General features: G+C 36.7%; 2 protein-coding genes across 2 annotated transcripts in view; both read right to left on the bottom strand.

Moving 5' to 3' along the window:
- LOC140148402 (aspartate dehydrogenase domain-containing protein-like) overlaps positions 1–23826 on the bottom strand; it is a 316009-nt gene that overhangs the window by 81928 nt on the left and 210255 nt on the right. The window lies entirely within an intron of this gene.
- LOC140148342 (ornithine transcarbamylase, mitochondrial-like) lies at positions 93–16988 on the bottom strand. The gene is made up of 10 exons (XM_072170266.1): positions 16902–16988; positions 14541–14716; positions 11148–11359; positions 10754–10841; positions 6140–6293; positions 5339–5461; positions 3598–3651; positions 2859–3008; positions 2019–2156; positions 93–861 (listed from the first exon to the last, which is right to left on the bottom strand). The coding sequence occupies exons 2-10, from the start codon at positions 14687–14689 to the stop codon at positions 802–804; spliced, it is 1128 nt and encodes a 375-aa protein (XP_072026367.1). The 5' UTR covers positions 14690–14716; positions 16902–16988; the 3' UTR covers positions 93–801.

Genomic DNA, 23826 nt, shown 5'->3' with positions numbered 1-23826 from the left:
GATTTGAAGTCCCAAAGGGATGAGGGAATGAACGGGAACGGAAATGACTAACACGAAATGAACCAGATGAAACAGAAATTAAGTTTAACAATTTATTAGGAATTTACATCATCAGACAAACTGATCAAACAATAAGTCTTACCAGAGTTAGATCGCATCATAACAAGTATAATTGAATATGATTCACGTGCAAGACATGATGACAATATAATCACCATCATGTTGAGCAATCTAACTAAACATCATGAGCCAAGCCTGGGCACGTCTGTCTCAGTTGCAGGGTTAACAAGGAGTGAAGTCTTTATTAACGCACAAACAAAACATCGCTTCAGCCAGTACAATTGATGCACGGATATAAAAACGTTCACTTGATTAATGGTTATCATGGCTTACTGCACTATGATCAATTTTCAATTATCGAATTAATTATCGTCACAACATACGCTCCCCCTTAAATAATTGACTCCTGGTAATTTAACATGTTTAAGAACATACAAAACGATTTTATTTAAAAAAGAATGAACCCGACTTAGTATAGACTATGCATCATTGACATATAATATCAAGATGGAAGTCAAAAAAGATGGAAGTAATATTTTTAACATCTTTTAACAAAGATTTATACTTCATGCCAAATTAAGCAACAATAAAAAAACATAATAAACTTAAATACAGACACTGCCGGTTTCAATAGCTAGAAAACTATAAAGTATGATTGCTCTTTAGAAGAGCAAATATTATTATTTCAGTATCTAGTATGTATGCATCCAGGTTTGCTTGTTAATATCTTCAGTTTAGTGTTCAGAACTTTGGCGCAGGTGTGGTCACCTTATGATCCCTCAACACAGATAGGAAGACAGCCTGCAAAAAAAGAAGAAAAGCGCAGTGATTTATATAATAGTGCGCTACGCACAGGCACAACGCCTAGACGTTGATCCACAAGCCTCAGCACACTTTCCAGGTTGTCGCCGACCACTATGGCCCCACATCATTCCATAAACCATTAAACAACAATTCAGGAACTTTGCTGCTTCAAGAGCGCACACCCTAGACATTCCACAAATAACCATCGCAACCAGGATCAACTCCCCGAGTTTCGCACGGGTTACAACGAGACAAATTAGCAGTGAGATCCTTGTCCAGGGGAATTTCAAGCTAACTCAATTTTTCCACGAGAGCGTACTAGGCACCGCCAGGGGTCGAACCCGCAACCTCTCGCACCATAGTCGAACGCCTTAACAATTGAGCTAACTTGACTGCTATATATCTGCTTCAATTTGCTTGACTGCAGATTGGAGAGGTAAGAAAAGGTGATATAAGTGGAATTAACAGTGATAGATGGAAGGAAAATTCGGACTCTCAGGCTTCCTTAAAGATTCAAGTCATATCTTCCATACGGAGTGTATGGATTTCAACTGAAATAGCCACATGGCACAATGTATCATGATGGCATGCGGAAAATTCAGGAATAATTCTATGTCAAATCTTGTAATAAAAATATATAAAACAAACATTTGTATTGGTACTTCTAATGCTTTTAAAACTTTCCCCTAGATTAATATATTGCCCTCCTTTTGCTTCCCCCCTACTTTGAAAATCCTGGCGCCGACACTGAGCTTATGATTGTCAGGCAGTTCTGGACGTATTCCACCTCCTGTTGTTAGCCTCTTGCCACACAAGGGAGCGGTCACAATAAAATAACACCACACTTACCATAACAGTCCGTCTCCTGTTGTTATAGCCTCTTGCTACACAAGGGAGCAGTCACAATAAAATAACACCACATTTACCATCACAGTACGTCCACCTCCTGTTGTTAGCCTCTTGCCACACAAGGGAGCGGTCACAATAAAATAACACCACACTTACCATCACAGTCCATCTCCTGTTGTTAGCCTTTTGTAACACAAGGGAGCGGCCACAAGAAAATAATTCCACTTACCATCAAAGTCCACGTCCTATTGTTAGCCTCTTGTCACACAAGGGAGCGGTCACAATAAAATAACACCACAACTTACCATCACAGTCCACCTCCTGTTGTTAGCCTCTTGCCATACAAGTGAGTGGTCACAATGAAATAATTCATCATCTACTTCTTCCTGGCGTCGAGGTAAACAATGCAGGAAGCACCAGTCTTTGTCTGCTAATGCTGCATGCTAAAACAAGAAGAATAATTGAGCAAATTATTGAGTAATTTCATCTGGAATGCTGTGATCCTCTTCTCGCATTTCTGTCTATTTCACTGCTTCAATTTTATCATATGGTAACCAACTTGCTAATCTTAAGGGCTACCAATGAACAAACCAGGACAGAATAGGATAGCCAAAGGTAAACACCCAAGATGGTCGACCTGTGCAAAGGCATGCATACCATGCATTAATTGGGCTATTCCACTTTAAAGCCATATGCTCCCTATTAAAGACATAACCTTAATCTCCCACACAGGGAGTGCATGTGGATTTGAATGGAGTCAGGTAACACCATTTTAAATTCACACTCACTGTAAGGGATTAAGGACATGTCCATATCAAAGGAATTTTAAAAATAGCATAATCGGCAAAGCTATATCAGCTGCCATTAGCCTGTCATCGCATATTTTCGAGCACTACCCTTCATAATATGCATGACGGACTCACACACAGACGCCTCTTCAGTATACATGGATGCTTTGGCCATAGACCCTACAGTCTATGCTTTGGCAGCATATATACAATGGCAACCTCCATCGTGGTACCAGGTGCCGGGGGGGGGGGGTGGTGGAGTGGCGTCAAAACAAAAGCGGCAATTGCTTGATCAAATTGAATGTGAAAAGTTGACACGTAGACCAGCAAAATTTACTGTCAGGGCCTTGTTCATACCTTCATTGTAAGTTGGAATCCTTCAAATGCTTTGATTCTGTGTTTAAGTTCTTCTTCCTGTCCCAGGGTAATCCAAGTACCTGTCACTAAGACATTAGCTTTGGAGCACGCATCTTTAGGATCATTGGTTGTGTATATTTCAGTCCCATGCTGTAGTGAAAAGATATAATAAAATTAATGACGTGACATGTTCCACGGGTAGTTTTGAGACCTTCCAATTATTGTTGAATTGCTGTTCTTTGTTTGACGACAAAGGGCATATCACTGCCAATACAGGTGTCATTAAGCAAAGAACATCAACTCAACAGTTGGAATGTCTCTCAACTCCTAAGGGCGGTCTTAACCCTGAAATTATGGAAACTTTCGGGCCTCCTAACTGCTAAATTGTTGTTCTAAAGTATATAAAAGTATACATATTTAGAATGGCAAAGACTTGAGACTTGATAAATTCATCTGTGAGGTCACATTTGCGCCAAAATGCTACTTTTTGGCCCAAAAATCCCTCAAAACGTTTTGTTTGGCCCAAATTTTTTCGTTCACCATATTTGAAATTTGGGCAAAAATTCAGGTTTTTATGATTTTTTTGGTGAAATTCAAAAAATAAAATAAAAAACGGCTCCTAAATATGTTTATCTAGTTTTTAAAATTTAATTAATTTTTTTTATATACTTTAGACCAACAATTTAGCAGCTATGAGGCCCAAAAGTTTCCATATTTCCAGGGTTAATTATTTATTTACCTTTTTGGCTAATTCTTGTGTATCTTTCATGACCTGTTGATCTACTTCGTATCCCTGAAATGAAACAACAAATAAGTCATCAGATATGAGTAGTGAACACTACACATACGGCAGCTATGAGGCTAAAACATTGTTATGTCTCAAAGCCCGTGGCAGTTTCAAAACGAATGCGGAATGAGGGTTTCAAAGACTGAATTAAGATGTCATTTTCGAGTGTTCAGCATAAAACTTTGGTTGATTTACACAACTGAAGTACAATATCAATTAGTTTATACCTAAACAATGCGAGTATCGAATCAAGTAAATTTTCTTCCAATTTTGTCTCAGAATTTCATGATTTTTACGGCAAAAAAACTAAAACTAAATGGAAATAAAAAAATGTATTTGCCGTCTCCAGCGACCTTTATATCCTGCATTTTAACATCAGGAGCCTCAACAAACATACCACCGATGTTGCAAACTATCTTTCTATGCTTGATCATCACTTTGATATTTATGGCTTTATGGAAACATGGTTTCCTCATGATGATGATACCCGGTGATGATGCAAATCTGGGTGATCTTGGCAATTATTCATCAGTAAATTGTGTAAGGCAGAAAAGGAATGGTGGCGGCGCCTCTATTTATATCAATCCATGTATCAATTCTCGCGAAAGGTGTGATCTTAAATTAGACTGCCAACATTGTGATTCAGTGTTCATTGAAATCAATCACAAGTCTCAGTCTCAAGAAATTATTATTGGGATTATATACAAGCAGGAATATGTGATTTTTGACGATTTGATGAATCAGTTGACAAAGACCCTTGAAGCTATCTCTAAAGAAAAGAAAAGAAAAGATGTTATATTATGGGAGACTTGAACATATTATTCAGATTATTCCGAATATATATGTTATTCAACATATATTTCAGATTGGACATGTTTTCGTGTGTTTGTGCTGTTTTGTTCTCTCTGCCTTGCGGGTAGACATTGGTTGCGGTTTGTCCCCAATAAATTATTATTATTTTTTTTTTGTATATTACTCCAATATCATTATTAAATGCTCATCAAAGAGAACACTTTGTCATTTGGACCATTTAAATTCATAATTTTGGTCAAGGTCGCCAAACGTTGACGGCCCGCCAATCACAAACAAAATGGAATTTGAATTTTTTCTTGTGACCTCATCTAGGGATTCATGAATGATAGAAAGATATAAAAGGAGAGCAAAATCCAAGAGGGTGGGTATACACTCAGTCTGTTTTGGCATGGACTGATCCCATTGCGTGTTGAAATGACGGTTGAAAAGTAAAGGTACCAGACACCTGTGTTTATAGTACTTAGAAAATGCGGGACAAATCGTTGGATCAACTTTAGCATGTGCTTTGTAATTGATCACCCTTTCCAGCTATCAATGTTGACTCCTTGAATTTCGTTTCTAATGTTTTGGAAGTGCCCAACATTGACTGTGGCAAGGGGGGGAATTGGGGGATAGGTATTAAGGTCTACGTTACAAATCAACATATTTCATAAATGAATTACACGGTGATGGTGAGGTCATTTGAAGCTTCAAAAACACCTTGGGTGATCCAACACATTTTGTCCTGGATTGTAGTTTTGGTGCAGCTATCATTATCATTGAGAAATGAATAATATTGTCACCATCGCCAACCCACGATACCGTCAGGCCAGATAACGACCCATAATACCTTGAAACAAACCATTAACAACAACCAATCTAAACCCTACTATAAGCTTACCTTTGGTGTAGCTATTTTAAGATGTACACCTAGCTTTGGTGCAGCCATCATTAAGGAATGAATAATATTGTTACCATCGCCAACCCATGCTAACGTCAGGCCAGATAATGAGCCATAATGCTCCTGAGGAAGAAATCAAAGAAAATTCAATTGAAATATCAATCATGCATGAAGTACAGTTTGTTTCACCTCAGGTTTGCCAGTGACGTCAGGTCACTGGTTTGAATCCGGACAGATGCACGGTTTATGTGCGCTGGCTGCTTTTGGGTAAAAATTTAAATTTGTTTATCCTATCACTCAGGCTGAACAAAAATAGGGTAGGTAGATGGGGACTTTGTATTTTCTCCACCACATACGTGTTCATAGATCTGCTGACACCTTTACAGCACCAACAGTTGATCCTTCATAGATATTATAATTACATTACCTCCGCATTTTCTGAGCATTGACATAGAAAATGTTGCACCGCCATCTGTACATTTCTGTAAAATATTCTTCCATAATGTTATTCAAGTGTTGACAGAATATTTTGCAAAAAACGTTTGCAAAAATAATTTATAATAACATTTTGACAACATTTTAAAAACGTTGTTGTAGTGTATTTTCATACAAAACGTTTAAAAAACGTTTTCATGACCGTTATAAAACCTGACATTTAATGTTATCAGAACATTTTTACCAAAACCCAAACCCAAAATATAACATGTTTAAAACATTTGGAAACCAACTAAATCACAAATTGTAAAACATCTAAATCACTCTGCTTATTTTTGTGAGTAGTGAAAATAGTGTCCTTCATACCTGTAATGTCTGGAAATCAGCCAATGATTGGAGAGGGTGATAGATCTCTGATAAACCATTGACAATTGGAATAGAGCCTGTTTCAGCTAGCATATCCAAATCACTATGCTTGTATACTCTGGCTAATACGATGTTGAAAAACTGCGGCAACACACTACAAAAGTAAGTAAAAGCGGTGTAAAAACAGGAATTATAGAAGATCCATTCAAAGTCTATGCAAAATGACATCATTAATAACTATATTCATCCTCATTTAAATACAATTTTGTTTATTTTCAGTGGAAATTTCCCATAGAACAATACACTGCTGTCTTTTTTGAAGATTTTTCAAATTTCTTTTTATTTTGTAAACTTTCAGTTATAACTTGTTGAAAAAGATGTTTCAGAAGTTGAAACTTATTTTACGGCTTTGTAAATGCATAATACATCATTTCAGAAGAGTTTTGTGATCACTAGAGAGGCCTACCTCTCAAAATAATAGAATAAAAGGGGCCTCCTCGTTTTTCTCAATATCAATCTGTATGTCGAATACCCAAAATATGGTGCCAAATACAGGTATTTAGCGTCGTTTTCCAATAAAAAATAAAAAATAAAAAGCCCCTCATCCTCCTTATTTTCAAAAACCCGGACGGGAAACATATTTTTATTTTTACTTGGCCTTAGATTAGGATGAGATGGCTATATGGAATTGATCTAAAGACGTGTACCTTTGTCATCTTAGAACAAGTAAAGAATTTGTCCAACACTGCGACTATTAAGCCCGCCTATTAAATACACTCTATGAGGCACGGTGGCGTCGTGTTGTACACACATGGGCAAGGCACTTTGCCTCACTTGCCTCTCTCTACCCAGGGGTAAAATGGGGAGCTGTTATGAAATTTGTCCATTGAGCGCCCAAAGATATGAGCATGCCTTGGGCATTGTATGGCAGCTGACATATTCTAACTACAGTGATTGTATAAATGCCAACATTTATTTATTATTTATAAATAGCTTTCAAACAATGCTCAATATCCATTACTTCCTTGGTCTGAGCTGTGCGCCTAAACACAGAAGAGATAAACAATCATGCTGATTGGCTGATCAACTCTCTTGACAACAAGACCATGGACGAATAATAGAGCACGTAGTGCGATGGACTTGCAACTCCGTTTACCGACGTGAGGACAGTGACAAAAAATAAGTCCTTATATAAATACGCGATTTACATAGCATATATCGCTAGCTATCGTTGGTGGCAGCGGCATATTCATATATTCATAATGTATCAAGATGGCGGTCGAGTCCCGGTTCTCTGTCGCTAATTCTGTGGCGGCAGCAGCATTTTTGCTTCAGTCACGTAATAATGGCACCGGCAAATAATACACGGGGGGAGCCGACGCACAGTGGGCCAGGGCGGAATCAAAGTGTGCCAAAATTAAAATTTGGTGAATGTGGAATTTCCAAACTTTTTCAGTTGTTTGAGAAAGAAAACATTCTGAAGTATATTATTTGGCCCGTAATTTATGTTTCGATGGATTTCATAAGTGTCGTTTAGTCATGAATTTGCCCCAAAAGTGTTATATTTTCTCTTAAAATGGTAAAAGTGTGAATTTTGAAAACAACTAATGTAACGTTAGTAAATGAGAAACTGTTGTCTTACCATTGTGCATATGTCATACCTAATAGTAGTCAAACCAGATCATTCAAGCCAAAATATAAATAATTGTATTAATCAGGAGTAATGAGGGGGCTAATTTGGTGAAATACGGTAAAATATGCATTTTTGGGAAAAATAGAAATTTAGTTTGGATTCCTGTCGATTCCTGTTCAAAAATAATGTTATCATTTGTAGACAAGTCTTAGAACTATGTTGATGGCAATGGTTTTTGCAAATATTTGCCAGCCTGCATTCCAGGGCCCATACAATGTACCCTATTTGCTCACATTTCAGCTGATTTTGATGGACCAGTACGGCGTACGGGTTTATCATGTCATGTGCATAGCGCCCTCATATTGCTTAAATACCCTGGGGATTTTGCGGTTTTCACTACAACTCTGCTCTAAGAAATAGCATAAGGTCTCAATATTTTAAAACATCATTGATCGAGATAAAACAAAATCATGGAATCTTTATCAAAACTTTTTTATGCTGCTTATGCAGCAGGCTCACTTTCAGATATAAATTTATCATACCATGTTTGTATGGATGCTTTGCACATTCATCATAGAATTGAACTTCCAGATAACATAGCTTAACATTATTATTAGGTATTAAAAGATAGTAAAAAGCATTCTTTATCGTTTACGTGAACGATGGAATAACTGTAGACACTATGTGGATCATTTCACACTCAAAATAAAGACTGGCTTAACCTGAAACTGACATTTGATGAAGAACTCCAATGCAGCAGCTGAACTTTCAGCTGCAGAGGTTCGTAGCACTTCTCATTCTGAAGGAACATCATCAGCACCAGCACCTCCTAGGAGGGCCGAGACGTCCATCGAATATGTGATGCGATCAAGCGAAATCAGTCGGAACTCGGAAATATTAAATTTTCAGTTTCTTATTGGATAGTAAAAAGCATTTACAAATCTGGATTTTGCAGAAAACCCCATTGAAATTGTACAACCAGTTCCAAAGATATGAGCAATCAAAGAGTTTCTAAAACAAAGGGAAACAAAAGGAAATATTTCCTTTGTTTGGCTATATCTCGAAATCAATATTTCCGAGTTCCGACTGATTTTGCTTGATCGCATCACATATGTGGGAGGCACTGTCGATCGTTCAAAGCAAAGGAAGGCACATGATCTTTTAGAAGAAAAAGAGCCTGATATACGCAGCATCTCAAGGCATATGCTAACTATACATTTGGATTAGTTTTAATCATGATAATGGTATATATCATAAAACAATTTCATGAAAGTAGCTCAGCTTCACAGTTCATATGAAAAACCCTAAGCTCTGTGCTGAAATTAAGGACATGTGATAAAGTTGTGGTCGTTTTGGTCGGAAAAATAATTGTTTTTAAAATTATGAATATCAGGGGATTTTTATAGAGTAGGCCTATTCTAACCTCTAACTTTTTGATTGAAACGTACACTCATATATTACATGCACATTCTATTCTGCTTTGAACATCCATATAAATTATAGAATTTATGAAAGAAACTCAAGACACAAGAACCCCATGGTCTGCCAATTTGAATCAAATTATTTAGTGTCGTTTGTGATGACGTTGAAGTTGTAACATCCGGGGTGGGGATCTTCCATTGACATGGTATACGTATTATGTGCTTGCCTTTTGGGGTGCTTTTTTTTGCCAATTTTGGTAAAGCGATGGGTGGGTTTTCACCATAGACGAAAACGCCCAGTATTATTGTGTATTTTGATAAACATATTGGTAAAAGCACCCAATTTGAGCAAAATCGGTTGCTTTTTCAAGGAAATTGGTATATTGATGGGTTGCAAATTAGGGCCAAAATTACGTTTAAGACAATGGCAACGTTTTGGAGTCCGGCAGGAAGAATCACCTACAAATTTTTCCCCCACCCCCGGGCCCACCCCAACATTTAGTCTGGTTGGTTGTTTGTTTGCTTATATTAAACAATTACAATGTCTGCATTTTATTGATGCCATACGTATTAGAAAATGCCGTCAGTGAATTTTGCAATCCGTATAACCTTGAATATGCTATTTGATAATACTTTTCCAATCGGACATTTGAATCACTGTTGTAAGAGTAATTAACCAATCACGGCTCGTTATTTTAATGACGTCATATGCCTTGGAAAATGGCTCTATTGGATTCCGCAGTCCTTAAAACCCCCGATTTGAAAGTTTTTATAATACTTCTTACACAGGCATTTGAATTATTGCGGGAGGAATAATTGACCAATCATATATCAGCATATTAATGACGTCATACGCTTTCCAAAATGTCATCATTGAATTTTGCTCCCCTTGGAACCCCTATTTTGCTTTTTCAATTAAAATTTTAACATGTATCATTTGAAATACTGTTGTAAAAATAATCGACCAATCACCGTTTAGCATTTTTATGACGTCATACATTTCTAAAAATGCTTCCATTGAATTCTGCAGCCTCGAAAACCCCTAATATAGTCATTTTACTGTGTTTGTATGCGTTTGATTGTCCGTTTATAATTTTGGCACACTTTGAGGCGATTCTGGCCCACTGTGCGACGGTGTCCCCACTTTTTTGCATTGCGCTGGTATATGAGTTGCAACGGCCTGACAAGACGGTTGACCCATTGGTCATCTGCGCGGCGCGTAGTAGGCGACCTTGTCACTTCTACGCGATCGCAGATCACCAGCGCGTAGCTGGACCATGGAAGAATAACCCAATAGTAAAGGCACATTATATCCCATCGTCCCCAAAGTAGCAACCATGCTGTTCATTCAAGTAAATTATTATAATCTGAAATGGGAAAATAAATCCAAATGTGGCAGTAGCTGCTTTTCTTGTTAATGAATATTAAAATGAAAAAGCTATACTTCTTATCAATCCTTATATGAGCGCTTTCTTGTCAGCCATTTGTATAAAATGACACTATTGATATTTAGATGTACTTTGACATTATTTTATGAATGAAGTAATTAATTTAACTCACTTAGCAGTATCATAGAGACTTTCATTGACTCCTAGATGGATGTCATCTTTGGATAAAAAACAAGCATTGCCACCAAGAAGAGAAAATCCTGAAAAGTTAAAGACAAAAAATACAAGTCACATCACTATATGCCTTACCAGTCCCACAAACCTCGGACAGACGGACAAACGGGAAAACAGCAAAGCACCCCAGGGCATTATAGTGACGTAACTAGGGGGGGGGGTGGGGGGGGGGGGAGATTAAGATCATGGGGTGTATAGATTTCAACTGGAATAACCAAATTTGGAGCAGACGACATTGAAATTTACACTCCTTCTGTAGATGATTCAGATCATGTCTTCCATAGGGGTATGTGGATTTCAACTGGAATGGCCCATTTCTAATTGGTATGCACCTGTTTCTGATGATATCCTAGTCCTAGTACTTCTCTTCTCAAAAATCAAACCAGCCGATTTATTCACTAGTGGCTGGTAAACCTCTCCATTGGTCAGAATACGAGTCTTTAAGTCTGCAGCCGTCCATAATAGTTGCTTCACTTCATGGTCATTGTAATCACGCAAGGTGAGGAAATGACGTCCAATCATTGAGGTCCAGTTTGGATCAGACCTACAAAAGTAAAGTTATAGCAAGTAGTAAATTACACAATGCGTAGAATGTGTCCGACTCTGCCAGAAGGACGGTTCTTGGACTTCCATGGGACGGAAAAAAGAAAAGCAAAAGGAAACATATTTCAAGAGTCATCATGTCCAAATCCAATTGAAAAACATGTGGGAGAAATCTACAGAAGCCACCTGGGTTAACATAAAAAGTTTGTAAACATTTTCTGCACATACAGCCAGACACACCCACCCACACACCCCTACACTGGAGCTTGTTTTATAGTCCTCTTTCTCTTTCCAAACAAAGTTAGCTCGGAAAAAATGAGTGAGGCCACTTTACAGCTCCATTGGATTCCATTGTCTGAGGCCGATCCCGCGTGTGTGAAAGGTCCCTAAGTTACTCTTCACAGTTGTGAAGTAGACAATAGACTTGATAAAAAAGACTTTGCGTAACCCAGCAATTACTCCGCTAGAGGACGTTTTCAAAATGGCTGCCAAATCCCATTAAATTACGTGTTAAGGCTTAAAACAAGTACAAATTAAGGGGGTACTACACCCCTGTGGTAAATTTGTGACTATTTTTGCATTTTTCTCAAAAAATAATAACACACTGGTAACAAAAGTTATGTATATTATTGGGGCAAGAAATCCAATTACTACACTGAATTTCAGTGACTCAAGACAAGCGGTTCAGTAGATATGATAGAAAATGAGGTACATCCTAGCGGTACCTTATTTCTTATCATAAATAACGAACCGCTTGTCTTGGGTCACTGAAATTCCAGTGTAGTAATTGGATTCCTTGCCCCAATAATATACATAACTTTTGTTACCACTGTGTTATTAGTTTTGAGAAAAATGCAAAATAGACAAATTTATCGAGGGTGTAGTACCCCTTAATGCAAACTATTAATACAAAATATTATCGTTGTAAAGATGTCGAACACCATCATACTGGCGGGCTCCTTTGGACAAAGAAAAGGATTAAAATGCAGCACAAAGATGCGTAATATACGCACAAGATAAATTGTATTTAAAATCTACAGAAAATAAGTATTGCTTAAAATGGGAAATTAAGTGTTTTATATATATTGCAATTCTGGTAGTATCAAAAAACTAATTTATTTTTATACCCGTTTGCAATTTGAAATTATATTTTTGACCTTTTCACATTTTTCGCCTTTTCACCTTTGGTATACATATACATACTTCATTGTTCATAGTAGTAAAATAAATGCGGGTCTAACAATGTTGATGCTCAAATTAGCAGCATGGAAAATATCGCAATTGAATAGGATAGTTTTTGACAAGACAGCCAGCATTGATAGAGTTAGGGCTTCTAGGCCTTTGTCTGAGTCCGATGATACTCCGATCCCGTGTGCACGAGAGGTCCCCTAAGTTATACTCTTCACAATTATGTAGTAGACCATCATGAGAGATACAAAAAAGGGAGGGTAGACTTTGCGTAACTCAACAGTAACTCCGCTAGAGGAAGGTTTCAAAATGGCTGTCAAATCCCATTGAATTACGTGTTAAGGCTCAAATTAAAAATTCACATGTTATGCCGCTTTCAATATTACATTATGTGATGTACTAAAAGGAACCATTTTGCATTTTTTAGCTACTTCCTGACGGATTCACACAAGCTGAAGCTGGGACTTAAACACTCTGGCATTGCATTTGCAGAAGTTGCAACGCGTAAAGCCTTTTTTCGGCAAATGTACGTATATGGGGTTGATGTACATAGACCGCTCGATCACTTATTCAAAAAAGTTCAAAAAAAGATAACTAAGTCGAAGCCAACCAACCTGAAAATTTATGAAAATTCAGCTCAAAAAAGGTAATTGCATACAGATAAATTGGGGACTTTTTAAAAAATTAAGAAAAAATTCGTCTTTGGTTTCAAAATGCACAAAATGGCAAAAATCCAAAATGGCGGATATACGAATAAATGATCAGGGCCAACACCTGTAATGTACCTAATACTAGCACATTTTGCACAGTTACATTAACGGTCATTAATGCGCACTTAGAAACTTGTCTGAGAGCCATGATATCTGGCATTAGCAATTCCTAAACCTCTACAAACCCATGGAGTTGGATTCAGTACTTGGGGGTTAGGAGACAAAAAGGAAACAATTTTATATGTTGCATAAAATGCTCTTAGTTATGCGAGCTCATGTAGCATGGCTAGATGGGGTAGCTTATATAAGCAAACCCCGTTGCTAGGATGGTAGTAGTTAGGTGAAAAAGTTCAATTTGGTGACCACTCTCTGGCTAGTAAGGTTTGACGATTGATTCGACTTCTATGGACCATTTAGAAAAAAATAACCACCATGTCCCTCGCGGAAATCCCGGCATTTTTCGCTAGAGGCCAAAATCCAAAATGGCCGCCGCCATCATTTTGAAAATTTAAGTTTTGAACCAGCTTTGAATCATGCACAAAGACACTTTTTCGGACATGACGAGTACAAGGATTCCAATTCTGACATTAGTTTGACATTACGGCATCATTTGTACCCAGAAATCCAAGATGGTGGCCGGCACCATCTTGAAAAATTTAGTTTTGAACCTAAAATCGTGTACAAAGACACTTTTTTGGATAAGTCGACCACAAGAATGGACAAGAACCTAAAATCGTGTACAAAGACACTTTTTTGGATAAGTCGACCACAAGGATTTCAAATTTTGAACCAGATTACCTAAAATCGTGTACAAAGACACTTTTTCCGGTAAGTCGACCCCAAATCAAAGTAATTTTGTTACAAAGAGGTTTATTTAATCAATAAATAACAGTTGAACGGTGATAATCCCTATTCAATAATGTGTAGGGCAGGAAACTAATTGGCCCATAACCCAGAATATTAATTTGCCAAAAATGTCAAGGTATCATACAGAATTATCTATTTCTTGAAAAGTATTGATGCTATTTATATAATTTTGGTATCATTTTAAATCCTGAAATGACAAAAATGCGACTTGTTCCTGGTTTGGTCAAAACGGGTCATTTAAAAAAAATCAACCACTTAATGTATTTTTTTTTCAAATGTCCAAAAGCGAGATTGCAACCAAAATGCGTTTTTTGCGCCATGGAAAGCACAATTGCCTTTTTTTGCCGGGCCTTAGGTATTGATCAAACACGTAAGAATAACGGAGCACTTTTCCTTTGTCAATATTTCTTTACTTACACCCCTTCTATGTTGCCATGGATACTATATGTTGCCTTGGAAACATGCAATGGTCCACCAACATCATTAGGTCTTGTACGGCTTGTCAGCACTGGAGCTGCACGAATCACACCTCTTGTAGAATTATGTAGACGCAGTAAGGAAGACATCTTTTACTTATGTTGTTTGACGATTTCCTTCAAAGAATACGGATAGATGTGAGACTAGAGCGCTCATAAGGGGGTGGGGTGGGGGTTGTTAACATATTGTATGATATTTTATGGTGCTCAATATCTTCAAGCACAATCGTTTACAGGATGGGCATTTTGAATTTGCAAATAAAGTTACGTTGCAGGTGTGGTTTTGATCAATAATTCCTACACGATAAAAGATTCTTTTCAATATGAATTTTACCTCATTGCACTACATTATAATAGTGTCATGAAACTAAGAGTCCCGCTGAAGTTCAACGTCTTTTCTTAGTCAAATGAGTAATAATTGGCACGTATTTTAAGTTTAAAACCAAATGATACAAGTCTAGGATACTTTGTGCATATAAGTGTATGCATCCTTTAACAGTCTTTTCCAACAAATATTATAAGTTCCTAATATCCAAATATCTGATATATCGGATGTTTTAAATAATATCTAAATATCCGATATTTTGGATAATCAAGATAGTAGCTACATTTCAGATAATATCTTAATATCCATCGCTTACCAAGTAAAACAAATTAGCAAAATTTCTAAGTTACTAATATCCCAATATCTTATATATCGGATATTTTAGATACTATCTAAATGATCATATAGTTTAGATAATATCTAAAATATCTATATCTGTCTGATATTTTAGATGATAATTATCTAAAATATCAGATAATTCGTATTTAAATTATCCGATATTTTGGATAATGTAGATGATGAGGTATGAAGTTACTCCATTTCCGGAGGTTCTTCGCCCGAGCGCAAAACCTCCAAAACCGGAGGTTCTGCGTAGTACCCCCTTAACTATAATAATAGTCACTGTCGTCCATGCGCAAAACCTCCAAAACGGAGTTTCTGCGCACGTTATACGCAGAACCACCGGTTTTGGAGGTTTTGCGCTCGGGCGCAGAACCTCCGGAAATGGAGTAACTACATACATGAGATAATAGCTAAATAATATCTTAATATCCATCACTTACCGGGAAAAATATTAAACCTTTTCGAAGTTCCTAATATCCAAATCTGATATATAGGATATTTTAAATAATATCTAAATTATCCAATATTTTTAATTTATATATTAACGGATGGGTAGAGTTTTATTGTAGTTGAAGACCTGTGTGACAGTAAAACATTGACAGCAAGATTTAGTTGGTTGTACTCTTCATCAGTAGCTAGTATTTAATGATGTTATTAACATAATCATATAATAACATGTTCAAATGCTTGCTTAATACGATTATCAAAATATTAACATTCTTTTAAGGTTTCCATTAATTCATAATGCCAAAATTAAGTCTGATTAATTCCAAATGATATCATTAAATATGACAATATTGAATATGAAATTTGTATTAATTACTCATATTAATACTAAATCCAAACATATATAAGCTGAAAGAAACCTTAATCATATTTCATAATTTATCAAAGGAATTTGTAAATTTAAGTATCTTAATCTTTGAAATGTAACTACTAAATATTTCTGCTTCTTTCTTACTTAATAGTACTTAGTTTCTTATTACTAACATATAAAGTTATATTCACTATCTTGACATCTTGACATAATAGCACAAACTACTACTTGTATCTAATTATGGTCTTTCTACATGTATTCTGTTACTATGACAACCTCGCTGAATTTCTTATTTACAACAACACCACTTCCTTATGAGTTATATTATCCTGCCACACTGTACACTAATATATAGAGAAGTTCAAAATGCAAATCCCTTATCATAATATGACAATTTAACAAAAGACTAAATTCCACTGTTTAACCATCTGCAAATAAACTACCTAGCCTTTTATTTGCAAATGTTATTGAATTAAGCATGGCCAAACGAGTTTCAATAGAAAGTGAAGGGCTCATCACTATGTATAGTTGGGTGTTTTCATATTGCTTAGATAACACTTATTAAGCCCAAATTGTGACTTTCTTACATAATCTGAACAAAAGACCTAGATGGAGTTCTGACTAGAAAGGACTTTTGGGTGCTAATTATGGCAATACTATTGAACTTTATGGGGGTAGCTCTTTTCATGAATAAATCAGGCTGTTACATTAGATTATAACTAAATATCTGATAATATCTTAATATCCATCACTTACCCTATGCAAAAGAAATAAAAAAAGTTCCTAAATCAAAACAGACTAAAAGGAAAAAAAAATACCTGTAAAGACGAATTGCAAATTGGAATATGTTGCTGTCGAGTTGCTGTTCTGCTGGCGTGTAAGTCAAGTTGCTGCTCTGCTGGTCTGTAACTCAATGTAAACTTGAACACATGCGCGCATATCATAAGCACTGCTGGATTGGCAGTCAGTGTTTCTATTTATTAATGGTTTCAGAGAGTTGTTTACATGTAAAATCTTCCAAAAAGAGTACTTTTTTCATCTGGATTTGTGTGTATTACGCATAATTAATCAAATTTGGTTGGCACTACAATAATATTAGGATATAGTATAAAACACTAAAAGATTGATCGATACATCCCACTGATCTAAACATGCCAAAAAGTGTTGAGAAATTTCTTTTGTATTTTGTTGTTTTGACATCGGAATGTGCATGAGCAGTAGCTCTTACCTACATTACCTGCTTTTCCAAAAAAACAAAAAACCCAAAAACAACTTATCAGCAGCATTATTGTAGACGCCTACAGTAAGGAGGAACGCATTGTAGAAATCACATTATACCAGCCATGAAAAACACCAATCTAGATGACATAGTATAAAACACTAAAAGATTGATCGATACATCCCACTGATCTAAACATGCCAAAAAGTGTTGAGAAATTTCTTTTGTATTTTGTTGTTTTGACATCGGAATGTGCATGAGCAGTAGCTCGTACCTGCATTACCTGCTTTTCAAAAAAAAATGCCTTAAGTCTCGCTATGGAATTGAAGATAAAGCACTTGACTGGTTTACTTCGTACATGGACAATCGCAGCCAGCAAATAGTCATTGGTGATAGTGTTTGCGTATCACAACCGTTGGACTTTGGCGTTCCACAAGGCTCAATGGTGGGACCGCTATCATTCATAATGTACACGGCACCCCCATCTCTACTCACGGAATACACTCAATGATCTACGTCGACGACACTCAACTATTCTTGTATCTCAAGCCATCTGATAGGGCAAATGCCTTGCCGCGTCTAGAAGAAGAGTGTATCAGTGATGTCAAGCAATGGGCTGTCGGTAATAAACTGATGATGAACGATAGCAAAACCGAAGTCATCTATATCAGGTCGCGTTTTGCTAAGATTCATGCAATGCCTCCTCTTGCTGTTGGTGCTACGTCAGTTGAGATTTCTGACATTGCCCGCAACCTCGGCGTTGCGACGGTCACCTATCTATGTGCACCAACATCTGCAAATCTGCTACTATCGCCATCAGGAAGATTGGTCAGATCCGTCCATGCCTTGACCAACATACATGTACAACCAAGCGTACGTCTCGTTTAGACACTAGTTGCAATTCGTTGCTCTGCGGCCTTCCTGATTAGCAAATAATGAAATTGCAGCGGGTGCAATTCACAGCTGCCAGACTCGTTACCAAGGTCAGAAAATATGATAGTATATCACCTGTTCTTGAAGAGGTGCGCTGGCTGACAGTTAAGAAGCGCGTCATCTTCAAGATACTGCTGTTGACATTTAAAGCGCTAAACGTCTGGCACCTGCATATCTCACTGAGCTTCTGACAACATACTCTCCTGATCACCGTGGACTCAGATCAAGTTCGCAGAATCTTCTGCAAACACCAACTATGAACTGGTCTACGGTATCATATGGCTCAAGAGCATTCTGCCCCACTGCTCCTTCACTGGACCACCGGACCATATCAAGAAATCAAACTTTGTTGACTCATTTAAACGTGTCCTCAAACTCAATATTCACGGGTGGAAAATCTAATCCTCTTTTGATTGTGTTTTTTCACTTTCTCGTTTTGGACTCATGATGTTTTGCTTGAAAGTTGTTTTATAATATTCTGTATTTTAAGTTAGTTGGTATTTCTTACTGTCTACAGATCTCCATTAATCAGCCGTTTTTGGCTCGTTTGTGTGTTTTTGTGGAGGTTTTAAAACTTTCCTGTACCTACTTTATGCATATTTTGTTTTTGATTTTGATTCGTTTGCTTAATTAGGTTGGTGCCTTATATTTTGTTGTATAGTTTAAGATATTTTGTTGTTGTCTATAGATCTCCATCAACCAGCTCTTCAGTTCTATTTCTGCTGTTGTGTTGGTTGGAGATCTGTAGATGTTTTTAATATTTTGTTTTGTAAAGTGCTTTGAGGTCTTCGGACTGAAAGCTCTATATAAGCGGGTTTTTGTTATTATTATTATTATTATTATTATTATTATTATTATTATTATTATTATTATTATTATTATTATTATTATTATTATTATTATTATTATTATTATTATTATTATTATTATTATTATTATTATTATTATTATTATTATTATTATTATACGCACGCACGCACTCTTCATTTAGATTTTTTAATGGCGTTGATTAATTCACATGAAACGGGTTCATAATCGTTATGAACACGGCAGAATGCCGAATACGCAAAATTGCTGTTCTGAGTAAACGGCGTTTGAAAATCTTGGTACCATTCCATTTGTCCTTCTAAAAATTTAGAACATTCGTGAACACTCATTTGAAATGTATATTATAGAACTGAATGTACACGAATTTTTGGCAATACTTGCTTGTACTTAACAGCTATACGTTGGTATCAAATACTATATTTGTATAGGACATGTAATATAGAAAATTCGAGGTTTCCCGCTATACTATAGATCAACATGATTTGTACAGCTAAGGCTCCTTTCATCTTTTCTGTTTCTGTTTCTGTTTCCGGTTTCGGTTTCGGATCTCATTGTTATTTTGAAGTGTTAGCATGGTACGTGCGAACAATCCTTTTATTCTAGTCTTTTGTTGACTACAGAAAAGTTGAACGAAGATAACTTCTGTTTCGGTTTCGGGAGTTATGTTAATTTCTGACATGAAAAACGTGAGATGAGAGGGTTGATGCTAATCTAGACAAAAGAAGTGTCTAAATTTTACGGTGGTAAATTCGCGATAAAGTGTACGGCTTCAATTGACTTGCGTTGGGTGTATAGGTACTCCAGCCTAAGCGGGAGTATCTCCTGAAAATAACCCAGCGTCGAAATATACATTAACATGATTAATATAAATTAATCAATAGTAATCAGTGTTGCCAAGAATTACGTATACTTGTTCGACGTGCGATCGCGCACAAATCGGCCATATTATGCTTATGTAGCGATTAAATGGAGAATTATTTTCGTCCCAAATACACCTTAAAACTTGGTAATATGCAACACCAGAGAAGTGCGTTGAAGTGAAACTAATAGGATTTCTTTCATTGGAATTGGTAATCTGATAATTGAATACATGAATACAAAAGCCACCTAAGTCCATGCGAAGTTATTTTGAGAGAAAAACCGTGTATCATTTTAATTCCTTCAGTTAGATTTACCTGGTCAATATGGTAAGTTTTACGTGCAAATGAGTGGATTAACCTGTATTAGGTATGACGATTAGCATTTCAGGGACTTCGTGGGGTTCATTTTAAATTTTGGACTTAGGTGGTTTTTGAATCATATACAAAGACAACAATGTTAGAATGAGATTACCACTAGTAAGATAATACAAAATAAAGCACACAGGTATGTATAATGTTGATAAGCATTCCGCCATGTAATATAAACCACACACTTTCCTTTATTAAACCCATTTTTTGTTCAAAAGTCATTCTCTAGCAATGAATGTGTTACAAGTGGACTTTTATACATACTGGATTTCAATCAATGTGTTACAAGACTCAAATCTTGGAATTTGGTGATTCTTTCATACATGCTATTTTTCACATGCCCAATAGACACAGAGGATGAATTTGAGTTGTTCTTTCATGCATATGACAGGCCTATGTATAGCAACAATTTCCCATGCTTAACTCAATTTGGCCAAAGTATGGACTTAGGTGGCTTTTGTATTCAAATATTCAATTACTTCAGGCAAAATTTCCAGACTCAAATCTATTTTAAATGTATATTATTTGAGAGAGTGGGGATGATGAGACGCGGAGATGATCTGGTAGAGGAGAGGAGAGGAGAGGAGAGGAGAGGAGAGGAGAGGAGAGGAGAGAGGAGAGGAGATGAGATGATGATGATGATGATGATGATGATGATGATGATGATGATGATGATGATGATGATGATAGTGATGGTGCTGATGTTGATGACAATGACGATGATGATGATGATTTTGAATAAATATGACATGGTATGACAATCAATTGTTAATCTGACAATTGTGCCTATATTTCAACGTTTTTACAGAAAATTCGACCTTTTCATTCGGATTGGCATTTTGTCACATTACATGTAAATCAGTTTACCAACATCAAAGGCCTATCGGTATTAGAGGACATTAAAGCGAGCGAAAGGGGCGCTAGACCACTAAAAACACCGGTCATCCACACACTGTGGGTGTTCCATTCTTGTCTTATCCAGCCTTTATTAACAACAGGCATGCAGGTATCTACCTATTGAAATCAGCTGATTGGTACTTCAATGAATTCAAGGAGCAGATCAATTCACATAGAGCGTGTTTATAGTGAGACAATCTTTCCGTTATTTAGCTAAATTTAGCTGTATTTAGCTATTTAGACTACCGCGTAGTCTAGATTTGCAATGATTAATAAAACATAAACAAATATAGACTGCGTGGCAGTCCAGCTAAATACCGCATAATCTGGCTCACTATAAACACGCTCATAAATCCCTTGCGTTTTTGTTTCTGAACAATAGAGCTCCCGAAACAGAACAAATGAAACGAGGGTAAGTATACGATTCGTATCTCTGCCGAATTCATTTATCGCACTTAGGCGTAGCCTTGTTCAAGGCCCTCTAAGTTTCCTCCCTCATGACCAGCACTTTCAAGAATCCTAGTTTCTAATCGGCACTGCTTTGGGGGCTCGCCAAGTCCATGATATGAGGGCACAGACTGCGGCTACATATAAATATGCGCCTACGAGTCCGAATAGGGCGAGACGAGACCACACCACTCCACGCCATACATAAATTCTCCCAGTCACATTTCTCCAATATGAAATTTAAAAAAAGTTAAATTTTAATTTTACCTCTTAAAGTTTGGCAAAGGCGGGGCACACCGTCATCATCCCTATATCTTCGTGTTAAAAATTGCCGTGATAGTACGATGAATCCTCACGTTTTTCAACAACTACGCATGGTGATTTTATTCGAGATAGGCCGTGCAACTCAGGCTAAGCATACAATTTGAGATTTTGAGCGCCTGCCACACTGTTTCTATTCTATGTTTTACGATTTTCGCATGATCAATATATGGCTGGCCGTAACCGCCACAACGTGGAGCTGCTACGCGTAGCTTACTTTTCGCTTCGCGGAGCTAAATTGACCAATCATGTTAGATCTTTTCATTACGCGGAGCCAGTGGATGCATCCTCGTTCCAGAGAGAGAAAACTCTTGCCAAAATTAATGTTTACTATGGGGATTTTAAATGAATCGATTGTAAATAAACCACGACCAGTTGTACAGGATCAATACCATTGTTTGATTAGTGTATAGTCAATGTTACCTTGCATGCATGTGTCATGTGTGTGGCGTGTTTGTTTGTTTGTTTGTCTACTGTGTCAGGCCAGGATCACTGACACCCAGGTACTGATACTCTCATACTATCACGGTGATCATATTGTTGAATGTTGTTGACTTAAAAATAATCATGATGCAGTCATGCATGATGCAGTCATGTCTACAGTAGAATTCATCTCGACCTTTGCAGGACTTTTAAGTCCTGCAAAGGTCGAGATGAATTCATTAAAAGCTATTAAACCAAGATAACACTCATTGAAACAGCTCAACTGATTAAATCGGATCTTCTCTGGTTGTGCACAAGTGACTGTTTTCATGTGCGATATCGCAATAAAGCTGGTATTCATAGCTTCAGTTGGGTAACCGATTATAAAGGAAACGAAAGGAAACAATGTTATGTGTGGCTTTGTTCACGAAATCAGACAATGTCGTGCTTTTTGTAAACCAGCATTCTTGAAAATGAGCAACATAATGATTTTTGACTTAACACGGTTTAGAAATAATTTCTTCATATTTTTGGTGTTATCTGTCGTTTACATGTCCTTCCTAAAACACAAAAGTACGACCTCTCCAAACACCTAAATTAGCTAAAAATTTAGGACATGTTACAAAACTTTATTTTCTAGAACCTATTTAGAATAATTTAAATGTAGCTTTTACCGGTTTTTTTGTGGCATTTTTCAGAAGTGAGCGGTCCGATACCAATATTTTCGGTCAAATCTCCATTCAAATAACACGGGGAGTTGGCTAGCTATGCCTTGCTCTCACTCATATTTTACAAAAGTACGACCATTTCTGAACATCTAACCTAGCTGTAATTTTAGGTCATGTTAGAGAAATATATTTGCTAGAAGTTTTGGAGAATAAATAAAATATTGGCTGGTTATTTTTCACACAGTGATGTTAACTAGGCAAGTGTCCATTCTCCCAACATACATCATTTGTAGGGGTCACGCGTCAATGGTGAGAGCACTGTGTATTGTGTATAGGAAAACGGACAGTAACTGTAGTATGGTCTACAGTAGAACTCACCACGACCTTTGAAGGACTTAAACCCTATTAAAAGCTATTAAACCAAGATAACACTCAATGAAAATGGCTCAACTATGTTACATCAGATCTTCTCTGGTTAAATACACACTGCACTTGTGTCTGTTTTACCTGTGCAATGAGCAATGAGCTGGTATTATAGTTTCAGTTGGGTGAACGATTATAAAGCGAACGCAAGGTAACAATACTGTGGGCTTTTGTTTACGAAATGAGACAATAGTCTGCTTATTGTTAACCAGCGTTCTTGAAAATGAGAAGCTTAATGACTTAACACGGTTTAGAAATAATTTCTTCATATTTTTTGGTACAAAAGTACCAATATTTCCAAACACCTCAATTAGCTAAAAATTTAGGACATGTTACAAAACTATATTTTCTAGAA

This window comes from Amphiura filiformis, chromosome 1 (genome assembly GCF_039555335.1).
Source record: "Amphiura filiformis chromosome 1, Afil_fr2py, whole genome shotgun sequence".
Lineage (NCBI taxonomy): Eukaryota > Metazoa > Echinodermata > Ophiuroidea > Amphilepidida > Amphiuridae > Amphiura > Amphiura filiformis.
Note: the sequence above shows the minus strand (reverse complement) of the source record. Positions and strands in the feature narration are given on the sequence as shown.